Source organism: Branchiostoma belcheri, unplaced genomic scaffold (assembly GCF_001625305.1).
Source record: "Branchiostoma belcheri isolate BF01 breed outbred unplaced genomic scaffold, Haploidv18h27 scaffold8, whole genome shotgun sequence".
Lineage (NCBI taxonomy): Eukaryota > Metazoa > Chordata > Leptocardii > Amphioxiformes > Branchiostomatidae > Branchiostoma > Branchiostoma belcheri.
The window spans coordinates 1,967,678-1,990,963 of NW_017804464.1; the positions used below are offsets into that span (position 1 = coordinate 1,967,678).

At 39.3% G+C, this 23,286-nt stretch overlaps 2 protein-coding genes across 14 annotated transcripts in view; one reads left to right on the forward strand and one right to left on the reverse strand.

The window, feature by feature from the left end:
• Positions 1 to 1,124: 1,124 nt before the first annotated feature.
• LOC109486378 (ubiquitin-like-conjugating enzyme ATG10) lies at positions 1,125 to 13,682 on the reverse strand. The gene is given in 7 exon segments (XM_019790208.1): positions 1,125 to 1,502; positions 2,083 to 2,186; positions 3,022 to 3,119; positions 7,527 to 7,653; positions 9,020 to 9,163; positions 12,309 to 12,349; positions 13,479 to 13,682. Coding segments are annotated over 7 exon segments (723 nt in total). The 5' UTR covers positions 13,594 to 13,682; the 3' UTR covers positions 1,125 to 1,408.
• Positions 13,683 to 22,108: 8,426 nt separating this feature from the next.
• LOC109486298 (single-stranded DNA-binding protein 3-like) overlaps positions 22,109 to 23,286 on the forward strand; it is a 74,088-nt gene continuing 72,910 nt past the window's right edge. For 12 of the 13 annotated variants that reach the window (XM_019790096.1, XM_019790094.1, XM_019790097.1 and 9 more), the window contains exons 1-3: positions 22,130 to 22,245; positions 22,512 to 22,584; positions 22,777 to 22,838. In XM_019790096.1, the coding sequence (XP_019645655.1) occupies positions 22,190 to 22,245; positions 22,512 to 22,584; positions 22,777 to 22,838 (191 nt within the window). In that variant the 5' untranslated portion in view covers positions 22,130 to 22,189. Of the gene's footprint in view, positions 22,246 to 22,511; positions 22,585 to 22,776; positions 22,839 to 23,286 lie in introns of all 13 variants that reach the window. The other variant, XM_019790092.1, reaches the window with a different exon arrangement.

Here is a 23,286-nt window from a genome sequence, read left to right on the forward strand (position 1 = left end):
TCCCAGTACAGGAATATCTTACCAAGAACACTAACCCTACAAGAGGGCACTCGCTCCGCTATACAACTCTTACCTGCAAAACAGACACTTACCGAGCCAGTTTCTTCCCAAGAACGGTCGGTGAGTGGAACATTCTACCCTCGCACTTAGTCACATCACCATCAGTTGACAGCTTTAAGTTGGGGCTGGCCCAGCACATGGGCCTCCCCAGCTCCCAGCTATAATCAGGAATCACATTGCGGCCATGTATATAGTCACTGCACAATTTATTTTCTTGATTGTTCGTTATGTTGATTTTTTTTATGAGCACCAGTCACCCCACCAGGCCGCATATGCCGTGCAACTGAACGTGAGGCCCCATGAGGGTGTTGTTCAGAAACTCATAGATGTAGATGTAGATGTATATGGTTGGATATTCTGGACCCTCCTACCCAATATGCCTGCTAACTGCTCTTATTACTGCAGTGATTTTTTTTTCGCCGTTAGGCCACACCAATTTAATTTGTTGGTTCTCGGATTTTTTCAGAAAAAATATGAAGCGACAGGGCGAAAAAAAATAAAAATAAAAACAGGCCTAGGCATCCTGTTATAGGCTTAAATGCTACGAAATGAGCCATGAAGTCAACACAAAAGGCTGGGTTAAAATTTAAACATTGAATTTTGAACTTTTAATCAAACCACTGCAATGATAGATGGGAAAACTGTAACAAGTAGGAAGAAAAGGACTTTCCTCAACTGTTGGGGGCAAAATATGAGCATTTTTCAGTTGATTCAGGACCAGAATCTAAATTTTTTTTTTTTTTTGCAAATCAGAAAAAATGAAGAGGCGAATCCGAGAACCAACAAATTAAATTGGTGTGGCCTTATGGAGCGCTTTTTACCCCAGGTAGGCAACAAGCAGGTGACGGTTAGTTGATTTGCCTACCATTACCAATACTTTGCATATGCATTCAAATAATTTGCATTTATATAATGTAAACTAAAACAGCGATTGCTCGTATTCATCTCAGATTATGGAAAGATGACAATGAAAGGCTGTAGCCTTTTTTAGCCTCCTGAAAGAAGGTGATTAGAAGAACGGTTAGCTAAACAGAGGGGTGGGGAAGTAAGAACATACCAAAAAGCCAGCAGCATACATGTATTTATTAATCCAAAATTCTGTAACATTTAATGATGTTTGCACTGTTCAAATTGTAAGGAACAATTTTCCTGTTACAGTTTTCTGTCCTGATTGCAGTTATTCACACCAAGAAATCTGTCTTAAAAGCTCAATTGCCAAACAGTCCATGAAAACATAACACTTATATACAATATATCAAGTTATGAAACATTTAAGAGAATATTTTGTTCCAAGCACAACAGTATGATGCAGTAGTGTACTGTGCCAAGACTTTCATGTTGTATCCTGTCATGTCACATGGCCGATCTGTGCATAGCTGAGAGGAAGGCTGAGTCCCACCACTGGTCCTACTGTACTCAGCCAGCTCACCAGGTAGTTCAAACTGGGACAACAATACAGGAAGGGAACATCATAAAACAAGTTTGAACTGTCGTTTCCAACACATGAAATTGGACTTTCCCAAATGTTCAACTGTTTAACTCCAGTCTTTGACAACAGTCAAACAGTCTTTGCCAACAGTTGAACAGCCAAAAAATTGGGTAAGTCCAATTTCTTGTTTGATAATAACGTCTGCCAACACAGATGAACTTCCAAGCTATTAAAAAGAAAGGGAACTTGTTACAGAGCATTATGTACATTTCCCAAACTCGATCTGATTCTAGTTTCCCTGAAAATGTGTAATCATTTTAAGTAGAGAAAACCATTACAGCAACACACAGTACAATATTATACCTGAACTGAAATATTGATTCATACAAAATACTGGCATATTAGCCTGGAATCCAGCCTTGTTGAAGATTGAGCCAGCACCCCACAAGATCTGCTACCCTGCCAAGAAGGATCTTGGCTAGACTAAAGTGAACAAGTCTGGATTCCAGGCTACAGGTGCATGTATATGCATTCTTCAAGAGATAAATATGTCCACTTGACACACTTTTCTGATATTCTACCTGATGACCTACCTCCCTCTTTCCCTGTCCTGTGTTTCCTGCATGAGCGGTTGCATCATGGTGGCAGTGTGGCAGGGGTGTAGCTGGAACATGGGACAGCCTAACACGGGATGCTCCTGCAAAAACAACATGTAATAAGGGAAAATTTTTGAGTAAGCTTTGTGACGAATTCTTGCAGTGACAAAATGCCAAGATGTCCTACTTGTCCTATAAGCCAACGAGGGCAACATACAACGACCACCCAAGTGTTTAATGCCTTTCATCAAAGTATTACCTTTGTGGAATATTGCAGACCGAATTGTTGTCTGGAGATGCAAATCATCCAAAATGTCTTGTATATGTAGTTATAAGTGTATAACTGTTTATTTTTAGGTAGCCGCAGAGTTACATTTTGAATATACATGTACCATATGTACAGTTTAATTCTGGACTTCAAGTTTAATTCCAGACTAATTCCCATATCTCAGCAACCTTACGTAGATGGACTAATATCGTAAACTACATGTAAAAATGATTTAAGAAGTAGGTGGCAGCCATCAAGGATCCCTTCAGGATTAACCCAATTCTGCAGAATTCTGAACTGGAGCCAGAAATCTTGGAACTGGACTCAGACTTCTGGGAACCGGAGCCAGAATTCTGGGAAGAATTCTGCAGAAATGCGTTAATCCCCAAGGGGTCCTCGATGGGTGCTACATATACATATTTCTTACGTCATAGTTTACAATATTAGCCCATCTAGATGTAAGGTTGCTGAGATATAGGCACTAGTCCGGAATTCAACTGGAAGTCAAGAATTAAACTGGAGGCTGTTTCAACCATTTTTCTTTTTAAATAGCACTCCTGTAATGAGCCTCTGAAATGCTGCTTCAGCTCCCATGATGACAATATGACATTTCGAGTAGGGTTATGATATCTTGCTCATAATATATCTTAAGATGTTTCAGTCCTTACCTGTTGGGTAAGGAAGGTCCATCTGTCATCTTGAAGTCTGGACTGGAAGCCAGCAGGCACACTGGACCACACCTCATCCAGGGATGCCAAACTACCATCTAGGATAGGAGGAACATCATTTTATTGACCTTATACAAGTAGGAAGTAGTGTTCAAAAACAAAGCAGTCAATAGTAGAATTTTGGGGTTTTCTTTTTTTACACGACTGGTATATACTCTCACCTGCTTACATTTAATGATCAATGCCTGACTGGAGTACTGTTTCTTTATGCTATATGTAGCCAATGTAGGTGGTGCTTTTGCGGAAGAACACAACCCCAAATGTGGCTAAGTGGCATTAGAGGCAGTATAACTACTCCAGTTAAAAGCTCTGAGGAAGATATCTCATAGACATTGAAAAATAAGCAGGTGAAATAGAGTCTATACTGGTTGTGTAAAAAGAAAACCTCAATATTCTACATTTTACCAATCGGGTGAAATTATTTTCAGATGAAATGAAAATACTGTATTTTCAATCCTGTATGCGATTAACATATCAGAAACGTTGTGGTGCAGAAGAGCCAAAAACACACCAGACGATTGAAAAATAGACCACGGCTAAATTTAGCACAAGACTCATTAGCCCAGCTGTAGTGAAATGTAATATTGGCAGCTTCTTGAGTTCCATGCAAAACCTGTTCAAGTGGCAGAAATGCCACAGAAATAAAATGTTTCTCACACGTCGTTACTCCACCTGTACGTGCCTGTAACAGAATTCGTGTTCCCAACCGTATTATCTCCCAAACATGATGAGCTACTAAAAAGTCACCTACACGAGACAAACTTCCAAATTCAGCCTTGATCCTACACATGATTTAATACTCCCCTTGCCATGGGCTGGTAGTAAAGCCTAGATTTAATCAGCCTTGACACTGAAAAGGTTAAATCACATTGGATCTGTATCGGGACCTCAACAGTGATGTAAAACTGCCTAACTAGTTGATCACCATGGCTGCAGTACCAACTGAAACAGTATGGTGGGGTCAGCACACAAATATCTGGGGTGCAACAAAAATCTGCCGATTGCGTTCCACCCCTTCATGATCTGTACAATACACCGGGCATATCTCCTCCTACAATACATTTGCATCATCTTGTGTAACGCAGCGGTGTTTTTATCGAGACGGCGCTCCCAATTTATGGAAGGGCTCTGGCGCTAGACAGCGTGGCACCAGGACTAAGACTTGTGTAGAGATAGACAGGCCCTGTTAAGAACCCGGGCTGGTCACCAGGTTGCTTCAGGGGAAATAGACAGGGCCATGGTGATGAATATGTCGACTCTGGTGCCAGTGGTAACAGCCATCATGCAAGCCCTGATTCAATCACAGGTCCGGCCATGACAGCTATTGTTTCACACTGGCATTGCGCTAAAAGTTATGGGATATCATTGAAATGCATGTGGCTTAAAGATTTTTAAAATTTTTTATCAAGGTAATACTTTAAACATCTTGCTGAGGGTAGACAAATTTATTTCCTAGGTCTCAGACATTTAGCAAATAAATTCTTACTAAGAGGGCAAGTTGAAAATTGTTTGAAAGGAATGAAAACTTGCATCTTACGAAATTCACACCCTAAAACAGTGGGTACCCAAGGAAAATGTTTCTGATCTGAGAACTAACAAATTGACTTCTTGCATCCTTAAACTTTAAAATCTCTGCTGTCTTATATGAAATTTCAGAAACTAAGGATTGCTCCTAATGAAGACAGCCTTGGAACTAAATTTTCATCGGTTATGTGGTTAACAATATTAGTAACAAACGCTCTCTTCGACATGCAAACTACTTTAACAAATTTGTTGATTAAGAATTTCAATCTGGATCAAAAATCATTCCTTTAATGTAGTTTATGTCATATTTTCAAATGTCAACACAAGCCTTTTACAACAGGACTGAGCCCAGACAATACCTGCAGAAATTAACTTTATGATGCTACGGTGAGTATGATGCAGCTAAAGGGTTTATGGTCACAATACACCTCCAATACTTGGCGACCTTATCTAGCCTCCATAGCATGCCAAAAACTGGAGGTTTGGGGGTCTTCAGGGTCTTTGGGACCTTTTATATGCTATTTTCTGATTGCATATAGACAACATAGCCGGCCTGGTTGAATACCCCCGTTTTTTTGCTAATCAGAAAACAGCCGAAGACCACCAAACCCCCAGTTCTATAAGCCTGCTACAGAGGCTACCCCTTATCACTGTTTTACAGCAAAGGAACATCCCACACACTGTCCTCCTGCTATTCTAATTGTAGAGACAACTTTCCACGCGACAATAAAACACAACAGACAGAGGGAAGCTTCGTGGCGAAGTGGACAGTTTTATTCTGCATCCCAACAGAGATTTATCACGTTCACGCAACAAACTGCCAGCCACTTATGTGCAATTTGCATTTGATTAATGCCACAGCCGCGTGGGTGACGATTATACCCAAGTCTCTTTTTCTGGAACATTTCTGCTCGGAACGAGACACGTAGGCAATGTCGTTAATGCTAAATGCTGGCATCAGAGCTTATAACAATGTCAGCATCTAGTGCCTGCGGACATAATGATATTTCACCATAGGCCATATTGTCTTCTTTATAAGCCCCTTGGTCTACTCCCACCAATTGAAAGTGACTGTTGATAATTTGTACCTATCAAAAATGTGCAGATATGTCTTTAAATTTTAATTTCAGAAAAGCTCTTCCTTATTTCTTGGAACTGCCTCTTTGGTTTATCTTGTAAGACTCGACAAAGTCCATTGTTCATCAAAAGTCACCACATAGATGATACGTCAATCCTGTATATTGCCAATTAATACAAAATACAAAAGTGAATACAAAAATTTGTGCATATCAGTAGATGACATTCCCCGGCAGATGTCTCTTTAGCAAGTGAATTACGACACGTATCATATTTTCCTCCTCTTTTCATTGCCATCTCCCTGCAGGCCATACACATCCCAATTTTCATCTGCTGTTGGCATGGCAACCCTGCCCACAATTCCCTGTGTTGCCTTTACAACTCCCCCGGGACCTGCTTGCCAAAACTGCTCCACCAGCTGAGCTCAGGAGAGATCATAATTTATTGCAAAATTGGCAGCCATTTACATAAGGTTTAGCATATAAAGAATAAACATTACACAAGGTTAGAAAAAAAAAGACCGAAAATGACAGAGGAATGTATGCAGGTTAATTTCATTAACTTTTCTATTTTTCCAGTTTGCTGCTCATTCAAAATCACAAGTTAGCTTGAACAAATAATATGTACAAAAAACATGACAAAGGGGAGCGGTTGATTTTCAACGAAACATACCCGGTATCAGAGAATAAAGGTTGGAGAAGCAACAATACCTACGCTTTTCCATTTCTAACATACAGAAGGGTGCAGTCAGAACTAGTACATAAGTCCCTACTTATTAAATCAAACTGAATGAATATTTTTCATCCTTCCATTGTACACACTTTGTTTAATAGAATAAGCACAAAGGCCTGTCATTAGAATGCAGGTATTTAAGATAATACACATTGCAAATATGCCAAGTCAGAGGTCATCTTTTGATACCATGTCCATAGGGAATTGATATGATGTATATATGTACATATTAATATCATTGTGGTGAGCATGATTGTGACCTGTGTTTCTGTGTCCTTTGGCTACCTGGTAAAATTGTTGAGTGCAGAAAAATATTGTGTCCACACAACTTACATTGATAAAATGTTTAAAATTGTTATTTGAGCATATGAATGAAGCCATGTGATATCAGACAGCCATCATTATGTGCAGCTATATCTACTACTAACTACTATTGTTGAAGGTAGACCCATACAGATCTATTGTACTGTAGGGACTCTGTAATATGAGATTCAAAACATGAGTTTGCTTTTTTTTATGCTGGATTTTTATACTTTGAAAAATCATTTAGAAAGTGCAAAAAGGAGTATCATAAAAGGAATTTGGGAAGTCAGATTCACTTCTATACTTCACAAACTCATATTACAGCTATTTTTTTTAACTTTTAGCAGTTCAAAATAAAAATAAGAATTGGACATATTTTCTTTCATCTACAATAAATAACAATAGTCATAGATATCAAACACAAGTCATTTTGCCTAAGATATATAATATTAATTCAGGGCTCAAAATAATTTTTTCTGCATACCTGCACTGGTGCAGGGAACATTGAAAATTACCTGCACCAGACAAATTTTACCTGCACCACTCAGAAAGTATGGATCATACTATACCATTGCCATTATTGTTCAGAAGCCATTGTTATTTCTTTTATACATGTACTTAATATGTGGTAGCAGTGAATGCAGCAAATGAAAATCTGCACACAACTACACATGTGTAATTCTATAGAAATCCATTTCATGGACTGGTCAAGTCGACATCAGTTTTACCTGCACAGTTCCAATTTTACCTGCATGTGCAGGTGGTATTTCAAGCCCTGATTATGTACTGGATGAATGTATACTGCTAACCTGTTCTGGATGCTATAAAGTACAGCACAGGTACACTATAGCTGGTACTGTACAGGACATGGTACTGGTATCTGTAGTATTGCGTGTCTTTTGTCTCACACTGAACTGTGTTGATGTCAGTTTCTTCCTGTAAACAAGAAACAAAACAATTTTCAATGTTACATCACGATCAAAATAATATTGACATGCACCAGACTAATTTGGGAACAATGTCATTACTTACATTACCTCCTACTTGAGTTAGGTCGACAGTAAGTTACATAGTACACATTTAACAGACTTATTACTTCCGGGTATTGTTCGAGTGGCTGCATTGTGGCTACTTTGTGTGTTTATTGCGTCCGTCTTTCCGTCATTTGACGGAATTTTGCTGCTCAATACGAACAAAAATTTTGCTCAATCTGTCATCTTTGACAGACAAAAATCTGCATGTAAAGATATGGAAAGAGATGTCTTTAAACTAAGCTTTAGTCTACCAGCCAAATTTCTCCTTTAAAATGTAGGAAATGGCATTTCAGGGGGTCAAGATTTAAAAATTTCCTATAACTACAGTATAAGATTGTCACACAACTGGCATAACGTCAACTCCTGTCTGCGGCGCTCGACAAGATGTACGTCAAACAAAAAATGTAAGGAAGGAAAAAATTTTAGGCTGGCCAGAACACTGGTTTATTGTCCAGACAGTTGGTTATACATTGTACATGTATATTTTCAGTAAAGCCATCTTATATCCTGCTTGAAGATCAACCTTTTTTTTTTTGTTGTTTTAAAACAAAACATCCCACCTTAAACATTTGATAATCCAACAGTTTTTGAACAATACAATTAGTACTTTTGATAACTCATCTCTTTGTGCAAAATTTTATAAAATGTTCAACTTTACGCTAGCTCTCTAACATATGAAATTATTAGCATCTTTTATTGGGGGTGATGCGTACAGATAAAAAAAATTGTCTGCCAGTAATTACTTTTCTAGACTGGGAATGCAATTTCATTTTCTGTGTGACTTTGTGTGCTGGCCCGGAGGACCCCGGAGGAAGGGATAAGGTTAGTTATAACCTTGACATTAACACCTTCTTGGGCTGCTAGACTCCGAAAAACCTAAATTAGTCGCTGTGGGAGGGCCGATGGTCATCATTAGCAAAGTATATTGCCTGCCATGGTCCTTACCTTCATACATATTTGACTGTACAACTGTCAAAGGAGTCTTTCTTGGCAAAATATCTTTTGGAACAATTGTATATCCTCAAATCTGCTGGTTGCAATATTTTATGTTTCATTTTTCTGGGTTGAACATGGGACCCTGAATACTTACTTGAGCTGCTATCCCCCCTCCCTTCAAAAATAGTGTGTTCCATCAGTAGGACAGTTACAGTTTTAAAAGCTGAAAGAGAAATGGCTAGTGTATAAACATAAATCTTTTTGCTGATTATTTGTTACAAAGATGATGGTAAGGTTTAATATGACAACTCTCTAGGCTGTGATGGACTCACTGTGTTGTCTTTGACCACCAGGACATCAGTATTATCTTCCTCTTCCCCTTCCACCAATGGCCGACAGGCTTCTGCACAAACTCTCTCACAGACTGGACGTATGACATCCTTTTTTACAAGAAAACTTCCACCCTCCTGACTTGCCTGTGGTAAGAGGAAAGAAAAGGGGGATGTGGGGTTAAGTCTAGTTTAGTGAGCATGATACATTTAGCTTAATTGTCTGAAATACTTTTTGCATTAACTTTTAATAAATGGTAGTAAAAACAGGTCAGGCCAGCTGTTAATGGTATATAACATAGGCCTCTACTGCTATATCATACCGGGTAGATTCTTGTCTTAGATTCTTAGGCTGGCATAGAAAAAAAAGGTAACAGTACAAAAACAAAAGCCCAATAAAAATGCCTATTAAAAACATGGAAAAAATATGCCGAGGCCTATTAACTGTTATCAGAAACATAGATTCTGGGCTAAAGTACCTCATTGCAATTCATTCTTGGGTGTCCGATATTAATCATTTAATGTTGGATTGCCTTAAAAGCATTGGTCCGTTTGATGCACTTAGGAGGGGGCCTAGGTGAAGTGTCTTCAAAGGTATAAGAAGTCCTAAAACAAACTTTAAGACATGTTCTGCTTTCTTCAATAGGAGGAGCCGTTTGACCTGGAATGACCTACTTGGCAAGGACTGTTGGAGACAAACATCCCGTAAAACTTATAGTTGAACTTATGCCTTTTCACCTACTTGGAACAAAGGGTTTGTAATAAGGTTAAGAGTACTTCAAACAGCAAATTAATGTTTGACCAGACCTGGCTGATATAACAAAAAGTAAAATTTGATAATAATGGACAACAACTAATTCTATATCACTGTTACATTACTCTACTCAACGACATCATATAGGGATCCTATAATCACCTACAAAATGTATGTCTACCAAGGTATTAGAAATTATTTTCCCTTTACTGTAGTCCATCAACAAAGGAGGCTGAGCCCTTCAAACAATAAAAACAATAAGACTTTGAACTTGACAAAATAGTCATTAAACTTGAATTTCTTCTGAAAGACAAGTGCAAGGATCTGTTTCTACAGGATAATTGTGTCCTGTGGGATTTCTTGCCCCTGAACCCCCCAGTTGGAGCCAAGCTGAGAGGGAACTTGGAGACTTGAATACTTTGGGCACTGGGAAGCAGGTGCAATCTGACCCACGTTGCTAGGCAACCAGGCCAAAGGTCATCAGATAAGGTGGAAAGAGTGGACAGATAAGAACAGATTTGAGCCAAGCGTCTAGACATGCAGAAATGTGACACCCAGTTGATGTTTTGGTGGCATTCAGAGTTGTTTGGAACCCTTGTGGAGGAAGGTATGAAAATATCAGCTCAGAGACTGGCTTGGGTATTCACAAGGGGCGAAGACAATCTTCACTCTAGCTGATTGACTTGAAACATTTTCTTGTAAGCGTTCAAGTAAATGAAATGGCAATTGTGTTGCCTAATGTCCGGTCAAACATCCTTTGATGTAGTGGTAGAACACCTTTGTTCTCATGGCAATTATCATGTCAAATACTTATGACAGTCATAATGATAACCACCATTAGTATGTAATAGGAGAAGTATGGAAAATATGCATGCTATATATTCAGTAAACTTGATCTCATACAATTCTAACAGTCTATACAGCATAAAGCTTTATTACCCAATGGTACAAGATAATTAAAAATGCTAATGATTTAGAGATTGTTACACTTCACTAGGTTTACCCACAGGCATACTACATCAATCATAATCATAACAGAGATTTCAAAAGGGTTACAGTGTAAGTAAAGAACTACTTTGCCTAACTCTTGTGAAATTGTTTCAGAAGAAAAAACAATTTGAGTGAGATCTTAATACAAAACACAAGTCCTAATATTGCTTGTAATAAAGAATTACCATAATACAATTTCTGTAGGGGATTAATTTCTTTCAAGTTATTATGAGGTAACATCTCTTTTACCTGGTAAATGAGCTTAATGAAACAAATAATCTCTCCTTTCATCTGTATATCAAATTAACGATAGGGAAACAATTAACCATCCAATTTCAACCTTTAGGAGAAAAGTAACAGTTGAGGTTAAAACAATCTAAGAGCCAAAGTACATATTGTTATTAATTTTATGTGTTAATACCTCACTAACTACCAGGTATTTTCTGTGGAAAACCTTGACTAAAATACGAAGGACAGACCAGTAATGACAGCATGGTGGGTCTGCTAACACACCACAAATGTATGTGCACAAAAGAAAACAATGATGTAAAAATGAGCTTTTTTTTCATGATTGTACTTACTATTGTTACCTCTAAGTCATTCGATTACAACATGTATGCAAATTTTATTTGTCAAACACATATCAGAACCAACATTGCCTTCCCTCTGCTCATATAATGCACTTTCCCCATCTCTTGTACTGTCTGGCAGAAGCTGTATACAGAAAGGTACTTCAATCAATTTTCTGGAGCAAGGTATCATAAAATCTAGGTTGCAGCCCTGAAACATTTGATAGCACCCCAAATGACTATTGATTTCCTTCTTATGTCTGAAGGAATCTGATAGGTCCAAACTCTCAAGTCAATAATCCAAAACATAGAAATGATACAAAAATTAACATTACACATTTGAAAAAAAAACCTTGAAAATTTGCCACAAAGTACAGATAAGAAACAATCTGACACTGAGACATTTTACAAGACATTGGGAACTCTTAATAAACACAATAACAACATAAAATAAGCTGTTGCCATTATTGTACTTAGTCATTGAATTTTATTAATTTTCGTTTTGAATTAACTGTGTTATTTCATGGCTGTTACGTCCAGTAAATTGAACGGAAGACTGTTACGGGAGTCAAGCTGGATAAATAACGTTGTTGTGCATTTTCTTTCACAGGCACTTAACAAGGCATAAAGGAACATTTAACACCACTTGTTTACCCCCAATAGATCAAACTGGCATGCAAAACCCACCAGTCCGTGGCCTCCTCATTAAGGATTCAAATCACACACTCTAGCCGGAGAGGAAACCTCTTCTGGGCTTGTTAGTATTCCTCCCCAGTCTTGGGGTGGCCTTGTCTGGTGCAGGGAAAACTGCATACACATGTGAACTAAGTACACATCAGGCAGCCGGCCAATCACAGCGCTGCCAGGTCAAGAGGTCCAGCTGGTTGCCGTAGCAACCCTGGTTATGGAGTGACATTGCTTGGCCTTCTGCTTGTCTGTGGAACAGTTGGGCGGGGCTGCCGCTTGTTTCCCAACTCACCTGGGAGCTGGGTTTACCTCTAGGCCCTGGATGAAAGTTTGCTAAAAGATTTAGCAAACATTCAACAACAATGCCTCTACCTGCTATCACATCTATGCACAAGACACTTGTTACATGTACAAGTATAATCAGTTTTTACACTTAGCAGTATGATCTATTGCCATGACACAGTAAATATGTTTCTTTTAATTTTCTCGCTCATAAAAAATATGATAGATGCACACAGATATATAATTTTTTTTATATTTAGAATGTTAACATGATGGTAATTGTTTCTCCTCATAATCTAGTAAGAATTATTCCTTTGTTATTTTCTGAGACATTTATGTAAAAGGCAGACTGAAGGCATTACATCATGATGCTGATTAACTTCACATTTCAATTTAGACTGGTTGAAAACTGGCCAATATTTTCAAGTTCTTAAAATCCGCAACAGATACCTGCCATTGAGAGCATCCCACATCAGGGTTATGACTAAAATCACAGCATTCTGAGGACTGATTCAAACATATTAGAATGTTTCAAACTGAGCTTGGGAAGGGATATCTTGCAGCAAGTGAACTTCACTTTTCTAGGAATCCATGTTATATGTGAGTGAGTATGAAAATGTCTCGGGTTCATTTGTTTGTTGCCAGTCTTCTCAAAATTCTTTGGCAACACATGACTGTCTAAGCTGCTTTAAAACTTTTATAACAATTATCAAGTAGGAAAATAATTGTTATAAAAGTTTTAAAGCTTAACTTACTCTTGCGTTATATATGATAAGGAAGGGAGAACGGAAGGGAGAGGCAGAAAAAGTATACAGGTTTATACTTCTTGAACTAATTAACTTCAAAAACCTGAATGTGATTTTAATATGTATAATGATATGATTCAGTTTTCAGCCAAGATCACTGTTGGCTAGCCTCCATATAGCATGCCAAAAGCTGGGGGTTTTGGGGGTCTTCATGGTCTTTGGGAGCTTTTATGTGCTATTTTCTGATTGCATATAGACAACATAGACAGCCTGGTTGAATTACCCCCGTTTTTTTAACTAGGCTAATTATATAATCAGAAAACAGCCGAAGACCACCAAACCCCCAGTTCTATAAGCCTGCTACGGACTAACGGAGGCTAACTGTTGGCCGAGTGTGCGAGTTGGCAAAGTGCTCCTTTGGGAATGCGTCTCACTGTTCCTTACTTCCTAGGAATGTTTGGCATGCCACCAGATTCCAACCTGCTCCCCTTCAGCCAAAAACTGCCAACGTTGCATGTCAGCGAGGAAAGAACACCGGATACCACGCATTCCTCACCTCTACCCCATGTGCGACGTGTCTTTCAGCACTGAGGCTTGTTACAAAGTGGGGGATACATTAGGACTAGTGTTTATGGCTAGATGTCACACGTTGTACATTAATACCAAAACTATCGGCTGAATCACCTTGCCTGTGAATGTGGGTGGTACAGAAAGAAAGAAAACTTGTCTTCATTTCAGGGTTGGGACACAGAACTCCTGCAGGTTATCAAAATGGACCTAGCTTAAACCAACACAATGCTCCTGTATTCCTAGTAAGAAATATTATCTCTACCTCTTTCCCCCGAACTTTTCTTTTTCTCAGCCATACTTTTGAACAGGCAGCATATGTCCCTACAGAAGACACCTATGTTTTGGGCTGCTTGAAAGAGAAACGCAGTTTTGAAAAAAAATGTGACAAAAATATGTTTTCAGAAAACAATGAAAGTAATGTATAATTACTATGGCAAGAAACCATGTTGGTAAAAGAATAACAATCCTGGGATGATATTATTTCATAAATGTGATGCTCAAAATTATAATTCCTTTTGCTAGGACTAGACCAGATGGATGAAAGACCATTTTTTTCCATTTCATATTCTTTTAATGGTAAAAGTTGAATACTATACAATACAACATGTAACCAGAGCCATGATCATCAACCACTTGAAAAAATCTGTTCACAATCCTAATTTCTCCCACAACAGGAATATGCACGGACTGACGTCAGACCATTCTACAACTGAGAAGGGCAGAGGTCAATTGGGGCATAAAATGGCAACACCCAAGGGGTAAATAATATAAAATATGAAAAGCAAATAAATGATAAATTGCAAGTTACATTGATGTGTTGAACGTCTGAAGAAATTGCATGTGCATTAACTGACAGGAAATCAGTGCTACATGATCATCAATTAAAAAAAAAATCAATTATAAAACATCTTATCTGTGGATACTAATTTCCAAATTCACCATAACAGTAAAATTTGTAATGAAGAAAACAGAGATTATTTAATCGGAGCCTTGTTGTTCCATGCTGCTATGTACGTACCACGTAGGCCGCGTGTGAGCCGCCTTCCCGCGAGGTATTTAACACGGCTCTGTTGTTTTCCCTCAGGCTTCCTGCAAACCAGACCTAATGTTGTCAAATGTCGCATTGTGCCAACAATTTATAGACGCCATTGCTAATTTCCCCATTAATTAGGCAATTAGGTAGCCACAGGCGTACGGCATATTGCACCTCCACAGCACCTAACCGGTCTTCGGGCAATCAATTCACTCCATCACATTCATTTCTAACATATTTATTACCCATATCCAGAACATTGTGGTAACATTCCTGTCAAAATGCTCATCTTTACACCCATTGCCATGGGCTATTGACTCGAAATGGCTTCCTCCGAAATCAGATAATTCAATTTGACCAAGCCTATTGGTGGAAAAAAATAAGCAAATTAATATCTTCAATGCGGTAAAATAACTGGAAACAATCTTATATGAAGCTTTATCAAAGGAAGCCAAGTTTGTAATTACCAACTTCTAATTGTCACTATGAATTGCTTCTAGCTGATGGCTCTATAATTTCTGTACATGGGATGGAGAGGGTAGATTTGCCACTGTGCCAGGAGTTCTTCCTAAAGGCCTCCACGGTCACTTGGACTGGAAGCATCACTTCCATATATGGGCGAAAGTGGGAAAACACCAGTATCGATTTTGGCAAGCGGCCCAGATTACAAATCAGACTGTACCATGGTGGTAGTGGGTAGAGGGGGGATGCAGCTCCCAACAGTGTTGCTGGTGTAGCACTACATAATTACAGTCAGTGTTGTGCAGCATGATTTTATGGACATTCACAAATCTAATGATAAAAACATCAGAAAATAATTTTTTTCATCAGTACTGTACTCTTAATAACTTCTCTGCATTCTTCTGGTACAAAATATGAATACTAGTAGTCCCTAAATATCAACGATAATATGTGCATATGTGGAGCTTCAGCTGAGTGATTGAGTAGAGCAGACATTGTACTTTGGACAGACATCCTAGCTTTGTGATTGGAGTCTCCAAGATGATCTGGAGGGCTCGAGAGACAGCGATTTCATTACAATGATTAGTATCTGTATATAAGGCCTCACCAAAGTTCTTGGAAGATCTAGACCTTGAAAATGCTAAGCACACAGATACTACGGAGAATACTACTCGAAACTGTTCAGGAAAAAACTCGAACAGCAAAATGCAGCAAATATTTCATGAATTACAAAGCGCTGCCTTTAGGAAATGTCTACGTTTATCAAGTTTGGTAAAAAAACAAAAAAAGGGACGCTTTTTAATCAACAAGTGGATAAAACTCAAGACAGTGCTGATCCCCTCCACATCTGCTTGGAGATTGCATTTCGACGGGTTTTATCACAACAGGTGGGAAGGTCAGAGGTCAGGTTCAGAGGTGGTCGGACGCTGCCTCGTGACTTCACACATTCAGACTGACAAATGCAGATGAGATACAAACCTGACGTTTTCCCAATACACTGGACCACAGATACACGGTGTGGTGGCTTTATTTCCCCTTATCTGTCCCAGGGAAACAAGAAAACAACGTGCAAGCTCCCCCAGAGAACTTGTAATGGTATAATTCATCTAATCTCCAAGCAGATGTTGGGTGGGAGATCGTAATGTCAGAAAACATTACGGCCTCCAACCCTAGAATCCCAGCAGTCACAAATCTTTCAACAAAGAATAGCACACTTTTGGACTCTTCGTCACTGGGAATGGGGTTTCGTGCGCGTGAAAAATTTGCGAATGAAAAACTTGCATGGAAAATATGCAAATTTACCTATTCCCAAGGGACCTAAAATTTCCAGACTAAATTTTGAGTTACAGTTGGAAATTTCGAGACTCAATTTTGAGTTACAGATGGAAAATGACACCAAAGGATCACATTTTCCTGCATAAGACTTTTTTTGGTACTGCATATTTTCTGACATATTTCAGGGACTTTTATTTTTCACGAGCAAATTTTTCAAGCCAACATAGCAATCCCAGATTTTTGTTTACATGCCTTGCTGCACCATATGAAATGCATCCATCTATTCTCAAGTTGTAGATATCACGGTTATACAAATCCCATGCTGCAGCACCAAGTTTAGCAGATGCAATAAATTACGTCAAGAATGAGCAGCAGCATCTCTCTGTAACACGAGCCACATGACTTCAACAGTTTGGAGGATGAGTGATATCATGGAATAAGTACATATATTTTATCGCCTTTATTATTCCTATAAGAGTTCAACAAGATTGGTTTGTATGTCGGAGACCACCGTTAATTGATTGACTGGTTGTAGGAAGCTGATTACCTCAGCTTTTATGAGATTTGCTGCTTCAGGGACAATGGATGGAAATACCACCCACCCTCCTTGTAACATCTTTATTGCACATATGTCTCCTTTCCTGGGTGCACAATCAAGGTTTCATCACAATGCAGAAAAAAGGAAACTGTCAACATTTCTCTGTTTTCAATCACGGCATCTTTTCTGTACAGTTGTGCCACCCCTCTAATTGGATAATGGTAGAGTCCGGCCTTGGTGGGATTACCAAGATCATGGTGGTCATTTCCTGTGTGTCCATAAAGCCATCCACGGAGGGGCCTCCACCCTTCTGATAGCACACCTGGGCTTTGTTACCATGGCAACAGGGGATTCCTTCACAGCCTAGCCAGGGGTCAGGAGAGGTTAAGTACCTGGTACTTCACCAACTGTGTGGAGAGAGACTGATGTGATGGAGAGCTTGAGCACTTCACACTTCGTATCAAATCCAAGAAAACGGCTCCACCAAATTAGACCAAAGCTACGGCAGAGCAGCCACAATACAACACTGCAGGTTTAAGGACAAAAGTGAACCTCAAGATCACTTTGAAAACAATCCACTGAGCTTTTGCCAACTGTGAAAAGTACAGTATTGTTTTCAGATCTACATGTACTGCAGTCAGCAACTTGTAGAGCACCACTACTGAGTAGTCAGTTAGCAGCATTAGATGAGGTGTTTCTTTGTGATGCACTCTGAGTAGATGTCATTCCATTCATCTCATTGTTGATATGGTAACTTGAAGTTAAGCACCAAGGACAGGGCTAAAATGACTCAAACATGGCATCAGAACAACTGTGCCTGACAAAGGACTATAATACAATACAGGTACATTACATATCTATGACAAATATCAGTTTGAAAAAGCAGCTATTTCATCTAATCATGTTAAACAGCATTACAAACATGTGTAAATGCATCATTCAATCAGATTGGACCTCCTCCAAATCTATAGCCATACTGTGACAATCCTTCAATAATTCTTCCTAGCCTATCCTTGGTTATCCTACCATATGTCCTGTTTTTGCTACACCTGTAGGCAGTTTCTAGATGTTGGACAACCACAGTCGGTATGACTTTTAATAATCAATGTTTCCAGGGAAAATAAATCATGATTATTCAAGGAATTTAGCACATCTAGGGCAGACTAACCCACTTAGTGCCTGCTAATTCTACCTATTTTCATCAGCACTACTTAATTTCATTTGGTTAAAGTTGATTTTAAGGTCAATGTGTTTCTGTGTAATTTTCACCAGGGAACCTATAGATTGTGGCTGATGGTATTTAGTCCTATTTCTTCACATTATAATTTATATTTTGATAGAAAAATATCAGAATTTGCCTGTAATCATTAACACCAATACATATCAGTAGTTTTTCCTTCTGAGAGATCTGTTTACTTTTGCAACATGTACATTAAATAAGCTCTTTTTTTTTCTTTTTGCATATACCAGTGAGTTCCAAATAACGAACTAATTTTTACCAAATTTGCATGTACAGAAATAAAAAAAAGACATACTGGGAGCAAATGATATCCACATCTATCTATATATAGTGCAAAGAACTTAAAAAAACTCCTTCAACATATCAACTGTCAATCTGCACATATCCTTACCATGTCGTTCTGGGATCAAGTCATGGTTGACACTGTTACAACACAGATCATGTATCTGTGCCTACACAGTTGATAAGGTGGTAGCTTCCACCTGGGACCACCTGCACAATGCCCCCCAGTGGGGCTGACCCAGATAAAGATCACAGCATAATACATGTATAATAATCATGTGTGCACTCACTGGATGTAACGCTTGATCATATCACCGAAAAAAACACAAAGTGTGACAATTATTTTCTTCCCTGCGCTAAACTGTGCGGTGAATGCTTAATTTAGTGTACTTGGCCTGCCCGCGGGAAAGATTGTTAATTACCGTCAGCGCGGAAGCGAGGGCTTTGCCAGGTAACATGCAGTTCTCCAGCTGTGATTACGGAAATTCTGGGGTGGGTCCGACACAAGGTGCTAGCATTTTCACTTGAGTTAAAAACCCTCAGTGTGTTACTTCACACCCAGAGTGACCTTAAGCTGGCAACAACTCTTAAATAGGCCAGTTACCTGGGTAGGAGTACTCAGTTATGTCCAAGAGTCTCTTACATTTGTAAATTTTGACCATTTGTTCCTGAAAGGTCCACTTTCTGGGCTCTCCCCAAGCAATGAAGCAAGGGTGTTCCCCCTCTTCCCAAAATCCTAGCATCTCTACCAAAATGTTCAAATTTTGGGATATCCATATACTTTGATACAGCATCAAAAATTTTCAATAAAATTTTCTGTGGAACTGGAAGCATTCCAACAAGATATACTTGTCCCCAATGGCACATTGTGACATACTAATTAAACAGCAGACTGTTCCTTTTTCTTCAAAATGAATATCAAATAATCCTTTAAAATTGCTGATGACAGCCTGCATAAGGTGTATTCGGATACCACACACTTAGCCCGATAATTTCACATAATTCTTCACAGCCTGGCCATTAAATACTACATGCATAAGTTCATAGGTTTAATCTATCTGTTTATTTACAATAAATTTTTATTATTTATTTGTTTAGTTTTCATAACTGTTAAGCAACAGATATGGGTCAAGCTGCCTCTGGTTATCATTTGATTTCAAGGACATGTAACAGATATCCTGACAAAACCATCAGGTGAATAATTTATATTCACAAGTCATGTGTTTGGACCTGGTATCATTTCCCTTTGTGTAAAACTAATGGCTCTTACAAAAAGCAAATTTCCTTGTACTAGTCCAAAACCAAGATTAAGTTAATAATGCAAAAACACAATCAGATTGGCCAATCTAATTAACTGGTGTGCTAAGTGGCAAAATTAGACTCTCAAAAGATTAAAGCATTGGCATAACCCCTTTCACACCCTTTTGATTGCCAAAATGGGAGAAGAACCTGGGTGATGATTACCATCCACACAGCTAGTGTCATGTGATCATGTCAATCATCTGCACAATGCAGGTTACTCAAGGCCATGTGACATGCCTTACAGTACAGGATTCCAGCCTTAGGAAATATGATGATACACACAATTTCATCTGGCTGCAAATGTCCTGATATATTTCATTGCAGTTGAAGAAAATGCTGTAAACAAATACTTTCTAGAGATCTTGAACTATAAGATGAAAAGTTTGATGATATAGAGTTAAGATATTTTTTATATCAAACCCATGTACACATACATGTACATTTGTGAAAACACATGGTTAATGATTGAAATTATACTATGTCCATATCAAAAGTAATAAATACTTCTCCAAGACTAATACCAAAGACATGATATTAATGATGATATTCATTGATTTCTCAATAAAAAACAGCATTTGCATGTTATAATTTATACTCCAGGGTCAATTTATTATTACAAAATATCTAAGTATACAATAGCCTAAGGTGTCAATACTACACAATATTTGTTTAATTGTTAACAATTTAGGTTATGTCAAGACAGCTCCGCCCCTTGAATACACATCTGCGTATAGTAAATAAGTTTTACAGTATATGGCAGTCATAGGAATCCTTAGTATTGAAAATGATATAAAGATTGTGATCACATATTCCTCCAATAGCAAATCTTACACATTTTTGCATACAGGATTTGCAAGTTCAGACTTGAATCAAATTACAATATTACCATTACTAAAACAGTGAGAGGAGAGAAGATACTATATTATATATAAACAATATGAAAAGTATCATAAATAAAGCTATTACTGTTTTTCCTTTGATTTGGTCAATAACTGACATGACTGAATTGCTGAACCGTTCCGAGATTTTGACCAACCCACGTGGACAGTAAAAACTTTCACTTTCTGACGTTGAACCATGCACCGTTGAACTTTCACTCCACACTCCCGCGCGCTGCCCCGCGCACCCAACTTTTGCTTTCACAAATCAGACCTTTTATGTTGCCACCCCCTTACTGACGACAACCGTTTTTCTCCCGTACGTCGCGCGCACGACGTAATGTCCCAAACACGCGGGGTGCCACAGCTGAAGTGTTCCCAAGGTCAGGCTCCAAAGGGCAGCGGGAAGGAGAATGGAGCCGTACACGCGCACTACAATGAATGGCACATTCCGAACTCGCTGTGACCCCGAAATGGTGCGACCAACACGTAAACACCCGTACGGCCGTCTACGTTGTCGCATTTTTAACGCGCGATCTGAATACTGCAGCAACATTCTGTCAGGCCAGTACGAAAGAATGTGTCATTACCTCGACTTCTGTCCATTCCCAGCCGTCCTTTATTCGATCTGAATGTCTCAGAAGCTGGGAAGCTTCATCTTTGAACCGGCACCAAGTCAGGGTACCGGCGGCCATCTTGCAGGGGAAATGATCTAACTTCGGAGGGAGGGTGCGTTGTAGATTCACGAGCTAATAAGTTTTTGGCGAATGGAAAGGGGAGTTGCCTATCACGTGAGGTAAATATTTGTCTCCTGACGCCCCCGCAAAATCGATAAAAACAGCGGCTGACCTCCGACCGATACTCACAAGCAGCTCGCTGGAGATGGGAGCGAAAGGCCTTCCTTTGCGCGGGTTGTATTTTTTGGCTCGTAGCGCGGAACGCCAGGAAATAACACCGTTCAGCAGGCTCATTGTACTCCCGAAGCCCACAAACAGGAAGGCTTCGTCATGGTATGTCTGATTCAGGAAGGGGAAAGGGAAACCCTACGGTTGTAACAAATTATCAAATAAAGTTACAAAATCCCAGCAAGTATTAGCGGTGTTGCGCTACACAAACTTGGCTCTTCCAATCAGTGGCGCTACCTCCCGACATCTTTGTTGTTTCGGTGGTGTTTGGTTTCTTGCAATGCTGACCACTCGGAAAGATATAACAGTTACTATCGAAAACTCAAAACGACATGTTTCCTATAAGTCTGTGGCTCGCGATCTTTGTTGGTACCCAAGGAAGGGCAAGATAATATTTTACAAACGCACACGAACGGGGGAGCCATTGCAGAAATGCACAGCACCATCAATGAAGTGGCTAATTCAACAGTAGCCAATCAGGTATCAACTTACAGTCACGTGGGTTTTGAAATTTATAGCTTCAAGTTTGGGCTGTCTCCCGCCAAACAAATGGACCAATCAGCGAAGACCTTTTGACAAGTCATCATCGTGTTTCCATAGTTACCGGGTCGGGCTGGGGCTTGATGGGTTGACAGGTGCGTGACAGTCCAGCTATCCAGCATGTACGCCAAGGGGAAAGGTAGCACTGTACCCTCGGATAACCAAGCAAGGGAAAAGTAAGTCAACTTTATATTTTGCGTCGATTTTGAGCTGGGAAACAGAAAATTCAGGTTTCCGTCTAGGGGACTGTGTGGTTCGATCGGCGAGTTCGGCTTCCGTAGTGCTGCACACGGGGTCGTATTTTCGGGGGTACCCCCTTCCCCTGCTCTCTCCACCTCGTATGAATAATGGCTAGTATTTCGTGATTCCCGCTCTTACCAGATTGTAAACTTGGTGCACGTCTTGCGACTTGGCTGATCACGTTTTCTTTGGTCCCTTGCAGGCTAGCGTTATATGTTTACGAGTACTTGCTTCATGTCGGAGCGCAGAAAGCTGCACAGACGTTCCTGTCGGAGGTAGGTTCTCGGCACTATGGGTCACTCTCGCCGCAAACTCTTTGTGTCAGGCCACTGGCCACCATTTTGAATTTTTATAACCTCCCGCCTCTGGGATTTCGCCGTGATTTCCGATTTATCCGACTCCCCCTTGACGATTCTGTTATTTTTGTCAGTTCGCTCACCATTCCTGTTTTCTTGTGGTCCATACAGATAAGATGGGAGAAAAATATAACGTTAGGAGAGCCGCCCGGGTTTCTTCATTCCTGGTGGTGGTAAGCGATCATATGTTTGGATTTTGGTAACTTAGTGTGTGTGAAATTGAGTGCGTGTGTACTAGTGAACAAAGTAATACACATCACAATTAAATTGCTAAATCCTTGGAAAGCTCAGAATTCTACATTAGATTATCAAAATTCTTGCAAACTTATTTTGATTTTGCACGTAGTAAAGACACTCTGGAAAACTAGCAAAAGTTGGTACCGTTCTAGTAGTGGTTCTACAGCTGTACAGTGCAACTTGTAAGTGAAAGTATGGAAATATGAGACAAGTGTACTTAATACCATATGACCTGAATATTTTATAAATATTATTTTTAAAGATTAATCTCTTGATATATTATAGAACAATCAACATCGCGAGTGGCTGAGCTTTTGGCTGGCCTTTTATGAACGTTAAGCTGTTTCTTTTGAAGTTGTAAGCCGGATAATACATGTGGTATGC